The sequence below is a fragment of the Podarcis liolepis genome (genome assembly GCF_965112155.1).
Source record: "Podarcis liolepis genome assembly, chromosome: 2".
Classification (NCBI taxonomy): domain Eukaryota; kingdom Metazoa; phylum Chordata; class Lepidosauria; order Squamata; family Lacertidae; genus Podarcis; species Podarcis liolepis.
Window position 1 is genome coordinate 121,646,393 of NC_139555.1, and position 14,800 is coordinate 121,661,192.

A 14,800-nucleotide genomic window follows, 5' to 3' on the forward strand; every position below is an offset into this window, starting at 1 on the left:
AAGTACAGTCTCTGCTGCGCAAAGCCAAGACATTGTTCTGTTGTAAAACTGCTACACTGTCAGAGAGGAATAATGTTCCCCGAGCAAGGGTAGATGAGTCCAACTAGTAACCAGGGCTGGATTATAGTGATGCAATAGCCCTTCTAAAAGGATAGTTAATAAACAAAATGTGCAGGCCACTTTCTAAGCCAGCAGTTCTCAAAGTATTGGACCTCTACTGAGCCTCAGCATCCCTGTGTGTGGGCCTCTCAGCCTCATTGTTCCCCCTCCTCAGCTTGTGAGGTATGAAAGCTGGGAATCTGTGTAACATACTTAAAATTGCCCAGTGTGTTGCCTCTGTTACATGCACTCCTGTCCCCATTCAACAGGTTTGTTTACTTTCAGACAGGTTGTCACCTGCATTTGACCATTTGCTTAAAAGACCGCTTGTCCGTTCTCAGGAGTGTTTTCCATTCCATCACAAAACACCCCCTCCCCCTCTGCATGTGTTGCATGTCTGAATGAGCACATGCAAGTCATCATTGCCTAACTAATGTCGGGGAGGAACCTTAAATGTTGTGTTATAAGAAAAATACAGTGGTACCTCTGGTTACAAACTTAATTCGTTCCAGAGGTACGATCTTAACCTGAAACCGTTCTTAACCTGAGGTGCCACTTTAGCTAATGGGGCCTTGCACCACCGCCGCACGTTTTCTGTTCTCGTCCTGAGGTAAAGTTCTTAACCCGAGGTACTACTTTTGAGTAAGCGGAGTCTGTAATCCGAGGTGTTTGTAACCCGAGGTACCACTGTACTGCTCCCTTTCCCTTATGGGGTATCTAAGAGCCCATATGGAGTCCTTAAGTAGGTTTTCTATCGGTATGAGAAAATAACAGAGGCCAACCAGAGAATATTGAGAAGTCGAGCAGATAGTAAGCATGATCTTTATTAAACTGTTGCAGCAGGGTCCCCCGCTCACCCCACGCAGGGAGGGAGTGGAGGAACCTAGAACAATGGTGTTCAAGCTCTTATATAGACATTTGAAAATTGACTCCCCTGTAGCTCAAGACCACCCCCCCAAAAAAAAATCATACATACATCACTGGAGGTGCGGTCTAGCAGACAGCAGAAAACCTGTCTGCCAGGATACCTGATAATGGTCACTGACTGCTTTTACCTGGGCATCCTGGCCATTCTTTTGTGATGGTAAATAGTTCCTGAATCCAGGTCACAGGCTCACCCTATTCATACACAGATATGCCCTTAAGACAGGATTTGTGAGCAAAGAGACAATAGGTAGGCTTTCCCAGTTCCTTCCTCCTTGCAGGGATACATTTGAGGTCAATTTGGGAGAGTCAGAAGGGTTTCAGGATTGCTCTCCTGTACTATATATGTAGTTTATATACTTATGTAGGTTTGCCTTGTAAATTTATGAACATATGATTTATTTATTTATTTTTATCATAATTTTTTATTGCTTTTTTCCAGGGTAAAAAATACATCATCAATGGCACAACAAAAGCAGTTTTACAGAGAAGAAAAGAAATTATAGAAAGAAAAAAGAAGTTCACTTTTTCACATCAATTTTCATAATCAACCAGACTTCCCCACGTCCTCCATCCCCTGTTTTCTTTACAATAAGAATAAACAGCAAATTAATACCTTATTTCAAATGTTTTTGTGTTTTCATTTAGTTATATAGTCCACAATTTATACATTTCCAAATCTTAACTTAATTTCCAACGTTTACCAATTTCAATACTGAAGCATGTTTTTCCAGAACACTTAGCAAATTCTCAACATTCATATAACTTATAATGTTTTTGTAAATAGTCCTTAAATTTTTTCCAGTCCTCTTCCACTGCGTCTTCTCCCAGATCTCGGATTCTGCCTGTCATTTCAGCTAATTCCATGTAGTCGATCAGCTGCGAATGCCATTCTTCCAGCGTGGGTAGCTCCTGTGCCTTCCAATATTTGGCTATAAGAATTCTTGCTGCTGTAGTTGCATATAAAAAGAAGGTTCTATCTTTTTTTAACACTCTCTGGCCCACAATGCCCAGGAGGAAGGCCTCTGGTTTCTTGTAAAAGGTGTATTTAAACACCTTTTTCAACTCGTTATAGATCATTTCCCAAAAAGCCTTCACCCTCGGGCATGTCCACCAGAGGTGAAAAAAAGTTCCTTCAGCCTCCTTACATTTCCAACATTTATTGTCAGACAAATGATATATCTTTGCAAGTTTGACTGGGGTCATGTACCACCTGTATACCATTTTCATAATGTTTTCCTTTAAGGCACTACATGCCGTGAATTTCATACCGGTGGTCCACAACCTTTCCCAGTCTTCAGACATAATGTTGTACCCAATGTCTTGTGCCCATTTTATCATAGCTGATTTAACTATCTCATCTTGAGTGTTCCACTTAAGCAGCAAGTTATACATTCTTGAAAGCACTTTCGTCTTAGGTTCAAGTAATTCTGTCTCTAGTTTTGATTTTTCCACCTGGAAACCAATTTTTTTGTCTTTTTTAAAAGTCTCTAAAATTTGGGCATAGTGAAACCAGTCTCGCACCTTTCCTTTCAGTTTTTCAAAACTCTGCAACCTCCAAGTATCACCATCTCTTTCAATTATCTCACAATATTTCAACCAGCCACTCTCCATATTACGTAATTTTATAGCCTTAGCCTCCACCGGTGATAACCACCTCGGGGTCTTACTTTCAAATAAGTCCTTGTATTTAGTCCAGACAATGAATAGAGCTTTCCTGACAATATGGTTTTTAAACAGTTTATGAGACTTTGCCTTGTCGTACCAAAGATATGCATGCCACCCAAAAGCATTACTATGCCCTTCCAGATCTAGGACATCTGAACATATGATTTATTATATGTGAGACCTTATAACAGTAGGGAGCTTCTTGATTTTGCAGAGGGACAGAATCTGAGCTCCTTACTGGGGGGGGGGTGTCCCCTGGATGGATCATCTGCACCCTCCCCCAAAGAAGACCTTGGACTCTCCCCAAAAATGCACAATAGGGGGGGGGGTTGACTTACCAAATCTCTGAGGACCCCTTGATGGGATCTTGGGAGAGACAGAGGCCACCTTCCCACCTCCCACCCCCCAAGTCCAAAGCCAGGCAGGAAGGATTTTGGGGGGGGGGGGATGCACTGCCCTGGAGGACTCCACCCCCTTCCCTTCCTCTCTAGGAGACCAGTTCAGTTCCCCTTAACCCTTAGAAAGCTATGCAGCAGGACTGCCTGTAGCTCAGCAGCAGCTGGAAGGGAAAGTCCTTCCCATTCAGAAGCTCCAGGGTTCAATCCTTGGTGTTGCCTGTTGAGAAAACCAGGTGGAGAGGGAAGGCCAAGGAGCAGGATCAGCTCCCTCTGTGCCTCTCAAAGGGGGTGGATCATGCTCTGACCCACGCAGGGGAGCTTTGAGCACATGCCAAATACATCTAAAGTGCATTTTTACCCGGGAAGCGTAGTTTCTGGAAGGTGTCGGGAGTTGTGCCTGTGAGGGGTAAACTGTCAGCATCGCCCTAGAGCCAGTGCACCAACTGGACTCTTGCACCTCAACCCCGACTGGGCTGGGCGAGCTGGGTAGCACCGCCAGAGACCTCCTTCTCACAGGAAACGGTCACAGTGCTGTGGACTCACAGCTTAGAGCTGAGAGCACCGGATTCACTGTCTCAATAATACAGTCGTTGTGCAGCAGAGTTTTGCAGAGTCTTGCAGAGTATAAACCACTCGGAGAGCAGCTCTGTAGAATATCTTCCTTTTATTCTATATCTACAACTATGGTACAAAACTATATACAGAGCTAAGTATTCTGAGCATAAATCAATGCTACACTGAGAGTCTGCAGCTGCTCTTAGCAGCAATCTAATCTCTAGGATCTCTAACACTCTCACTCTCTCCGATACACTGACTGACTGACTCTCTCTCACACACACAGATATGTTGCTGGGCAGAATAAGTTAATAGGCAGGACACGCCTCCTCTTCTCTGTGGAGAGTCAGCAGAGATCATCAGGAGATGGTCAGGAGATTCTTGGGTATGGGAGGGGTGAAATCTCCTCATATTTTGGATGTTTGGGGGGGGGAATATGTGCTTTAAATGCAGGGTGTGCTCATAGTCCGAGTGACAACCCAGGTTCTCATGCTTCAGATTTCTTGTCCCAAAGGGCTGGGCTTCTTCTAATAACTGATCAGGTTGAATTGAGAGGAAGTCAATCACATTTTAGTGCCATTGACATAAATGGGGCAAATTAATCTTGACTTACCAATACCAGTGCATCAGTGGCATCAGCAGCTGGGTTTTGTGTGAGTATGGATTAGACCCTGACCCGTCACTTTATCTGTCCAAGGGTCCTTTATCTTTTACGTTTACCTTATCACCATACCATTGTGTCCCCATATGTGCTCTTCTGTATTTTACAACCCTTCTGCCCCAAACCATGTGTATACATAATAGGGTTGCCATATGTCTGGAATTTTCCGGACATAGTTGGAATACGACTGTCGGAACGGTGTACGGGTGGAAATTGCTCAAATGTCCAGGAAAATCTAGCAATCCATGTCAGAAGTCTAGATTTTGGTGAATTTCCTTAAAAATAGCTCCAAAACATCACACACATACACACACACATACGAGAGTGTCAAACCTTGGTTCCCAAACACCTCATTTTGGAATGTTTTGGATTTCAGTGGTGCTGCAGCATGTCTGAATACAGTGGAACCTCAGTTGTCAAGCACTTCGGAACCCGAACAATTCGGAACCCGAACGCCAACAACCCGGAAGTGAATGCTTCCGTTTCTGAATGCGCCTCAGAAGTCAAACGGCTTCCAAGGCACATTTCTCCGTTTTTAAAAAGGAATTTGCCGACCGGCAATTGCGCCTTGGTTGTCAAACAGTTCAGAAGTCTAACGGTCTTCTGGAACGGATTGCGTTCGACAATCAAGGTTCCACTGTAATTTTATTTATTCCTCTGGATTCTAAGGTTTAAAATGAACTGAGCTGGATTCTAACAGCTGTAGGGACATTTGTGGGGTTGGGATTGGGGAGAGAAGCGTGTAAAACCCTCCAAACACTCAAAAAGTCAACTCCCTTCATCCAGCAGGTGAGAACTTTCTTGTTCCAACACTTTGGGGAACTGACTGCTTTGAATGAAAGGGCTGCTGCTGTGCTGTTCTTGCTGTCATTATTTTTTATGGTTTAACAATTGTTTTAAAGAAAAGATGGTTCTTTTCTGTTTTAGCCGTTCTTGTTCTTATCCACAAACTGCCTTGAGTCCCATAAGGGGGAAAGGCAGGGTATCAATAAATAGAAGGATAACGCAGTACTGCATAGTCTTTCATGGATTATCAAGAATGATTCATCTGACCAAGTGGACTACAACTCCAAAACAGCTTGTGCCTCCACTAGAATTTAACCCTGATCTCCCAGGTCCCAGTCCATTAAATATCTCTCTATTTTATTTCACTTTCTGGAAATAAGACATAGGAGTAAATAAGCTGGGTCCTGGGGGAATTCTTTTCCCATAGTCCTAGAATTGGATGGGTACTTTGTTAAAAGTCCTGCAATTAGCCTATTCAGCCTGCAATTCTGGACACAATTATCTGTAGATTACATTGAATTCAGTGAGGATTCGTTCTGAGAAATGTACAGCTATCATGACACAAATCATCTCTACAAATCATGACCTGGGATGGGTCCTGGAAGTTTAGGGTAAATGTACACTAAATGTGTGTTGCCAGCAATGTTTAATTACTAACAAATAATAATAATACTTTTTATTATTTATAGCCCGTCCATCTGATTGGGTTGCCCCAGCCACTCTGGGTGGCTTCCAACATATTTTAAAGCATAATAAAATGTTACACATTTAAAAGCTTCCCTATACAGCACTGTATCTTTCCTATTAAAAGAAAGAATGGAGATCTCCAGGGTCAATATTAGCGTTCTCCAAAGAAAAACTCAAGAAACAGGAAAAATACAGGAAACAGGAAAGATAACCATTCTGTCATTTCTAACCAGGGGCATCTCCTTTCAACTTCAAACTTAGAAATATGAACAGAATAGTAAACCTAGAGGGACTTGTAGGAAACAATGGTGCAATGAAATAAAGGCATTATGAACCTCACTCATGCAGGGAGACCCTCCCTTCCCCGTAAGGATACATTGGCCCAAAATAGTACAGTGGTACCTCAGGTTAAGAACTTAATTCGTTCTGGAGGTCCATTCTTAACCTGAAACTGTTCTTAACTTGAGGTACCACTTTAGCGAATGGGGCCTCCCGCTGCTGCCGCGCCACCGGAGCACAATTTCTGTTCTCATCATGAAGCAAAGTTCTTAACCCGAAGTACTATTTCTGGGTTAGCGGAGTCTGTAACCTGAAGCGCCTGCAACCTAAAGCGTCTGTAACCCGAGGTACCACTGTACTTAAATCCCAGATTTTCATTGGTTGAGTAGCTCAAAGCTCCAATGGAATACCCTTCTTCATGCCTTGCTGGAAATGGACGAAAAGAAGGACTGAGAGAGATGTTGTAGCCTTGCTGGTAGAGGTTATTTGTGGGGAGAGCAGAACTCATCACCAAAGGTACAGAGATATATGTGAGAGCTGGACACATTCAGTGCATTCAGATGGACACCATGCAACACAGCCCTGTCTGGACCTATGACTTGCCAGCATTTATTCCTTTCACAGTTTGATTCCATCATGCTTTGCTTGATGGGAAGTGAGATAGGCCCTCTGACTGAAGCTCCGTCCACATTCCAAGCACCGATACGGCTTCTCTCCGTTATGAATTCTTTGATGAGCCGTGAGATGGTAGCTCCGGCTGAAGCGCTTTCCGCATTCCAAGCACTGAAATGGTCTCTCCCCTGTGTGAAGCGTTTGATGGGAAGTGAGAATTTGCTTTAACCTGAAGCTCTTCCCACATTCCAAGCACTGATACGGCTTTTCCCCCGTGTGAAGAGTCTGGTGGGAAGCGAGAGTTTGCTTCAACCTGAAGCTCTTTCCGCATTCCAAGCATGGATATGGTTTTTCCCCTGTGTGAAGTGTTTGATGGGAAGTGAGATTTACCTTTAAACTGAAGCTCTTCCCACATTCCAAGCACTGATAGGGTTTCTCCCCTGTATGAATTCTTCGATGGAAAGTGAGGCGGTCCTTCCGAGAGAAGCTCTTTCCGCAATCCAAGCACTGAAATGGCTTTTCCCCTGTGTGAAGTGTCTGATGGGAAGTGAGATTATGCTTTAAATTGAAGCTCTTTCCACATTCCAAGCACTGATATGGTTTCTCCCCTGTATGAATCCTTTGATGTGTAGTCAGGCTGTCACTCATACTGAAGCTCTTCCCACATTCCAAACATGGATATGGCCTCTCCCCTGTATGAATTCTTTGATGGGAAGCGAGACGGTTGTTTCGACTTAAGCACTTTCCGCATTCCAAGCACTGATAAGGTGTTACCCCTGTGTGAAATGTTTGGTGTTTAAGGAAGTCTGTGCTTCTTTTAAAGCTCTTACCACAGTAGAAGCATAGATACGGTTTCTCTTCTGAATGAATTATTTCATGCCTAGTGAGATTTGACTTCCTGCTAAAGTTTTTTCCACATTCCAAGCACTGATACTGTTTCTTCCCACCATCAGTTTTTTGTTGGGACCTCTGGCTGAATCTCTCTCCACTCTCCAAATTTACCTTCTGCTCCCTCACTGCGTAGACATTATCGTGGTCTCCTTTATTCTTGGTTTCCAATTCATCACCTTCTGCAATGAAGACAGAAACTGATTAGAGCCTTAGGATGAAACTGGGTTCCAAATTATTGAGCAATGCCAAGGAACAGTTGTAAAAATGGAAGAACTGAAGGGACTTTGATGTGAGGCAGATCTTTCTGGCAGGGGTCCTAAGGTGGACTGAGAGGCTGTTAACCCCAGAGCTATGACTTCCTAGTGCGGAGACGAAAATATGTGACTCCCCACAACCAGCTGGCTGCTTAAAATGCACTCCTGACTGCTCCTTCGCAAGTAAGGCTCCTGTCAGGACCCTTCCAGGGGGGAGGAAGAGGGAGATAGTACAGATTTGCAACAGGGGTTTGAGGGAGGTAGCAGCTCAGAGGTAGATGAGTGGAAAAGCTGGGAAATCATGGGATAGCTGGAACAACACCCAGCTGACACGTTGTCATTAGAAAGCATTCCAGACCCACCATCTCACAGAACCCGGCGAGCCTTAAAAGTAGGAGAGCAAAGAGCTCAAAGACAGAGGGCACGTAGCAGCACCCGTAGAAGTGACGAATGAGGAAGTGGGAGAGACGGGGGTGGAGAATCACTCAGGACAACACCAATATCTAAGAGTCTGGGTTCTATAGCCTCTCTGTAAAGATTGAAATAAAAAAGGATGGTAAGAAACTTTTCCTTGTCTTTATACTTTCCTGGGCCGCGGTCAGAAACGCAACAGCTCCCTTCTCTGCACTGATCAGCTGATCTGCCCAAACTAAGATCAGCTGCATTAGGGTGTTTTAGAAACCCCCAGGTAAATGTGAAAGGATTTTCCACACTGATCAGCTGATTGGCTCTGAAAGCTGGCCTTCAAGGGGGCTTTGAATTCCCCCCTTTCTAATTGCCACCTGATGTCATAATGTCATCAGAAGATTGATAGACAGATATGAATGACTACCTGTCAAAGTTGGCTTATGCATAGAGCAGGGAACTATCCGCCTCACCAGCCAGATCCAGTTCCCCTTGCTCATCTAACAGATCTTAGATGGAACTCTTCAATGTGCTGGCATGGAACTTTGGAGGGATGCTGTCAGCCAGAGGAGACAACACTGGGCAAGACTGACCAATGGTTAGAGCAGTCAAAACCACTTTGCTGATTGTTTAGAAGGGGGAAACTGGAGGAATCATATTCAGAGACAAAACAATATACCATCTTCCATTTGAGGTTAACTGCAGAGGCGTTAGAATACTACATGCCGTAGGTGCTGCTGCTGAATTCCAGCACAATGTTGTAGGTTCATCACACATATAAACACCTGACTTTCATAAGAGAGATAAAACAGACATCCTTACTGAGAGAGGCCATCATCCTACAGGTCTCCTCCATGACTTCCTTATGCAGAGCTCTCTGGTCAGGATCCAGCAGCACCCACTCCTCATCTGTGAAATGCACAGCCACTTCCTCAAAGGATGCTGAACCCTAAAATAAAAAGGAAATATTTCCACCTTAGAGATAGCTCACCAGAGACAGCTCATTACCAGGTTGTCCATTGTCTATAAACTGTTGTGTTGCTTTAATGGCATAATTTTTTTTGTACAATTTACCGTATTTTTCGCCCTATAGGACGCACCTTTTCCCCTCCAAAAATGAAGGGGAAATGTGTGTGCATCCTATGGGGCGAATGCAGGCTTTTGCTGAAGCCTGGAGAGCGAGAGGGATCGGTGCGCACCGACCCCTCTCGCTCTCCAGGCTTCAGGAAGCTCTCCGCAAGCAGTGGGAGAGCTGCGCGAAGTCGCGCAGCTCTCCTACCGCTTGCGGAGAGCTGCCTGGACCCAGAAGCCTGGGGGGCGCTGAGCTCAGCGCCCCCCAGGCTTCGGGCTTCACACAGCTCTCGGCAAGTGGTGGGAAAGCTGCGTGAAGTCGCGCAGCTCTCCCACCGCTTTGTGGAGAGCTGCCTGTTCTGGGGGCTGGGGTCGGGGGAAGCTCGGGCTTCCCCCGCCCCAGCCCTGCGCCTGGGGGGAAAATAAATTCCCCCCCCTTATTCCCCCCCCAAAAAACTAGGTACGTCCTATGGGCCCGTGTGCCCTATGGGACGAAAAATACGGTAATTATGGGTGTTTATTTTAATGTTTCAATGGAATTGTTTCATTTCTGTAACTGCTTTTTCTACTTTGTCAGCTGTTTAGAAGCTAACCTTAGCATTAAGTGTTATTTAAATTCATACGTAGCACTGCTACTACTAAGAAACAATTCTGGCTGCATCTAAAAGGATAGTTAAGGCGAGGTAAAGGTAAAGGGACCCCTGACCGTTAGCTCCAGTTGTGGATGACTCTGGGGTTGTGGCGCTCATCTCGCTTTACTGGCTGAAGGAGCTGGTATACAGCTTCCGGGTCATGTGGCCAGCATGACTAAGCCGCTTCTGGCGAACCAGAGCAGCGCACGGAAACACCGTTTACCTTCCCGCTGGAGCGGTACCTATTTATCTACTTGCACTTTGCTGTGCTTTTGAACTGCTAGGTTGGCAGAAGCAGGGACCGAGCAACAGGAGCTCACCCCGTCGCAGGGATTCGAACCGCCGACCTTCTGATCGGCAAGCCCTAGGCTCTGTGGTTTAGACCACAGGGACACCCGCGTGGTAGCTGTTCCTCATTCTCAGGATTTAAAGTTTCCTTGAGTGGCTTTCAAAGCTTTCGTTCAGCTCACATTTCAAAGAAGGAAAGTGAAAGAAAATTGATTCTGGCTCAGAGAGGCGAGGACAGAGGCAATTTGGCTGCCCCCAGCCTCTCTCCCCCCCACTGATTTGCCCCACTACCTGATCTGTTACCACAGAAGCTGATTCCCCTCCTTTGTGAAGAGAATATGGCTGAAGAGATCTTCCCAGCATCATCCCATCACCTGTGAAAGACAAGTTGATGGAAAGCTTGTCTCAGAGGTTAAGCATTGCATGTCTAACTACAAACAGGCTTTAGAAATAGTCTCATCTGTTGAGTTTTTTATTCCAATTTTATATTTCAGGAGTGTGGAAATGCATCTCTCCCGCTTTGGGCTTTTGTCCGCAACTCAACTTGCATGTCCCCACATTTAAAAACAGGGAAATGTTGTTTTGAGCTATGGAAAAGGCTAGAGAGAAGTACCTTCTGCTCCAAACACTAAAGGAGCCCATGGAAGTATTTTGCAATTAAACACGGAAGGCAAACTGGGATAGATTTCTGCAATGCTTACCCAGTGGGTGCTTTCTGGTATCTGATGGAGTCCTCTCATTATCAGAGAAATCATTGCTCATCTCTGCAAACAGAACCTTCCCCTGGAACGGCAATAAAAATTCAAAACATGGAATGGGGAGAAAAATTAGAAAAGGCATTACAAGAAGCAGAAACCTTAAGGGTTACTGTATATCCTTGGAAGCTTTCAAAAAATGTTGCAATTAGTAGCGAATTTTGAGGTACCCTCAATCACATTTGAAGTTCTTGCTGCTTTCTAGATTGGAGCACTCACCTGCCAGTTTTCCTGCTTCTTCTCCTCTGCCTGGCTCAGGAGGAAACCTTCCACCAGGGCCACCGCCTGGGAACTGGTCTCCGCTCCACATTCCCTCACCCAGCTCTCCATCTCTGATGGAAGGACAGTCAGGAACTGCTCCAAGATCACCAGGTCCAGGATCTCCTTCTTTGTGTGTTGATTTGGCTTTAGCCACTGATGGCAAAGATGGTGGAGTTGGCTGCAAACCTCCCGAGGCCCTTTGGCCTCCTGGTAAAGGAAATGCCTGAAACACTGGGGCTGAACGTACGAGATGAGGGCGTCCTTAGTTCCTGTGTTCTCCCAGAATCCTCTACTGCTCCCAGTCTCGATGGCATCCCGGCCACTTCCTGCTTCAAGTCCTCTGGAATCTTCCTCCTCCATCGGTGCTCCCAGGAAGTCTCCAAGAGGTTGACAGGAACTCCGTTGCTCCTCTGCCAATTTCTGTCTGTCCTAATGAGAGGTGCTAGCAAGTCCTAGAAGGCCAAGACATTGTTCTTCTGTAAAATTGCTTCGTTGTCAGAATAGGAAGAATGTTCCCTGAGCAAAGGTGGATGGGTCTCAATAGCTTAAAAAAAAAAGGTAAAGGAGACTTGGAGGGTTAAGGCCTCAGTCCAGTACACCTAAAGGAGCGTCTCCACCCCCATTGTTCTACCTGGACACTAAGGTCCAGCGCCAAGGGCCTTCTGGCGGTTCCCTCACTGCAAGAAGCCAAGTTACAGGGAACCAGGCAGAGGCCTTCTCGGTAGTGGCACCCGCCCTGTGGAACGCCCGCCAGATGTCAAATAGAACAATAACTACCAGACTTTTAGAAGACATCTGAAGGCAGCCCTGTTTAGGGAAGCTTTTAATGTTTGATGCATTACTGTATTTTAATATTTTGTTGGAAGCTGCCCAGAGTGGCTGGGGAAGCCCAGCCAGATGGGCGGTGTATTAATAATAATAATAATAATAATAATAATAATAATAATAATAATGTCCGTTCAAATTCAACTATGGGGTTGTGGTGCTCATCTCCCTTTCAGGCCGAGGGAGCTGGCGCTTGTTCACAGATAGCTTTCTAGGTCATGTGGCCAGTGTGACTAAACCGCTTCTGGTGCAACGGGACACCGTGACAGAAACCAGAGCACACGGAAACGCCACCTAACCTTCCCACCACAGCGGTACCTGTTTATTTACTTGCACTGCCGAGCTTTTGAACTGCTAGGTTGGCAGGAGCCAGCAGCTCTCAAACTATGGGCCATGGACCACTACTGAGCCCCAGCATTCTTCCATGTGAGACTTGCAGCCTCTTCCTCAGCCTGTGAGATGATTTCACCTGAGCACTGAAATGTCAGAGGTGTTAGTTTGGTTCCTCCCTGCCTCCCTGTGTATTGAAATTATGAAGGAAGCCGCAGCTGCATTTGGAAACTAGCTAATACTTAGGATTCCTTTGGGGTCCTAAAGAGCTGCAGTCTCCTCCTCCTCTCATTTAGTGCACATTTCATCCTAGAAACAAGAATGCCAATTTCCTGCTGGCCTGAGATCAGGAAGAAGCTGCTTTCTGCAAGCACCTTTATGGAGTAATTTGTGGGTGGGTGCTAAATAACTCCTTACCCCTGATACCTCTTGGAACTCAGCCTATGCTAAGAATGAAGGACCAGGTGCGCAGCCTGGGAGTCATTTTGGACTCACAGCTGTCCATGGAGGCGCAGGTCAGTTCTGCATCCAGGGCAGCTGTCTACCAGCTCCATCTGTTATGCAGGCTGAGACCCTACCTGCCCGCAGACTGTCTCGCCAGAGTGGTGCATGCTCCAGTTATCTCCCGCTTGGACTACTGCAATGCGCTCTATGTGGGGCTACCTTTGAAGGTGACCCGGAAACTACAACTAATCCAGAATGCGGCAGCTAGACTGGTGACTGGGGGCGACCACATAACACCAGTCTTGAAAGACTTACATTGGCTCCCAGTACGTTTCCGAGCACAATTCAAAGTGTTGGTGCTGACCTTTAAAGCCCTAAACGGCCTTGGTCCAGTATACCTGAAGGAGCGTCTCCACCCCCATCGTTCTACCTGGACACTGAGATCCAGCGCGAGGGCCTTCTGGCGGTTCCCTCATTGCGAGAAGCAAAGCTAAAGGGAACCAGGCAGAGGGCCTTCTCGGTAGTGGTGCCCTCCCTGTGGAACACCCTCCCATCAGATGTCAAAGAGATAAACAACTACCTGACATTTAGAAGACGACATCTGAAGGCAGCCCTGTTCAGGGAAGTTTAATGTATTTTTAATCTTTGTTGGAAGCCGCCCAGAGTGGCTGGGGAAATCCAGTCAGATGGGCGGGGTACAAATAAACTACTACTATTATTATTATTATTATTATTATTATTATTATTATTATTATTATTATTATTAAAGGTTCGTTGCCTTGCAGACAATCCTATTTCCCAGATCCTGGAAGCAGAAGCAAAGGAACCGTCTGTCTTGGATCTGGTCCTCACTAATAGGGAGCAATAATTGAAAATGCATTCTGCTTAGGTCAGCTAAATGTTTCGGACCAGCTTTGCAGCCTCTCCCAACGTTTCAAAATTTGGCTTTGCAGGGCGGGAATCTGCGCTCCCTGATTTGAGGGCTTGGGGGTCCCCTGGATGGATCAGCTGCACCCTCCCCCCAAATGCACAAAATAGAGTGTGGGTCGACTTACCAAATCCCAGATGATCTCCCACCTTCAAGTCCAAAACCAGGCAGGAAGGACTATGGAGTGGGGGCATGTAGTGCCCTGGAGGACTCCGCTCCCTTCCCTTCTCTCCGAGTTCCTTCCTCTCTAGGAAGCCAGTTCAGTTCTCCTTAACCCTTAGAAAGCCACGCAGCTGACGTTGTTTACTAGACCCAATAGGGGGCGCTGTTGATTCCCCCCCCTAGGATTGTTTTGTTATTTTGAGAGTTTCGGGGAAGCTTTTTTTCCCTTCCCAAAGTAGTTTGGCGGTTTAGGGGCTGGGTTTAGTGACCTTTCTTTCAGCACAGGGACGGTGACCACCTGCCAGACTCCTCTTTAGATGCAGCAAACGCCAGCAAAGTTACTGCGCCCTTTGAAGCGACGCTACATCCTTATATGAACTTCCAATACATTTCACTTTTTTAATTTCATGTGATTGTTTTGAGAATTGTGCTGGAGCACAGATCTACACCGGTCTTGCTTTCAGATGACAAATGTGTCCTTGCGCTCCAAAAATATATTCTTCCAGCAGTTCACTTTCCAGTGAAAAATACCGTTTGAAAGATTATTAGATCTAGAGGTAGTCAAATTTTGGTCTCTTTGGCATCAGTGGGATAAGTTAATCTGGACTTCGTCTCTCTGTGTGAATAAACACTGTGAACAACATAATTATCACCATATACACTTTTCTGTATTTCATTCCTTTATTCAACTGACAACCCTTCTGCTCCAAAACTTGAGTATACATATAACTGAGGGTAGCATTTCACACCTCTGTTGAATATAGGCCACAAAAGCTTCTGCCAGAATAAATTGGTTGGTCTTTTAAGGCACCACAGGATTGTTTTAAAGTCCCATGGATTTAAATGGAGCTACAGCATGACAAAAATACTTTATTTTTCTGCTTG

At 45.6% G+C, this 14,800-nt stretch overlaps 1 protein-coding gene across 1 annotated transcript; it reads right to left on the minus strand.

Moving 5' to 3' along the window:
* Nucleotides 1-5,750: 5,750 nt before the first annotated feature.
* LOC310702036 (uncharacterized protein) lies at nt 5,751-14,524 on the minus strand. Its single transcript, XM_083493663.1, is given in 7 exon segments — nt 5,751-6,745; nt 6,748-7,739; nt 9,042-9,168; nt 10,502-10,584; nt 10,912-10,993; nt 11,185-11,678; nt 13,881-14,524. Coding segments are annotated over 6 exon segments (1,740 nt in total). The 5' UTR covers nt 11,587-11,678; nt 13,881-14,524; the 3' UTR covers nt 5,751-6,691.
* Nucleotides 14,525-14,800: the final 276 nt, after the last annotated feature.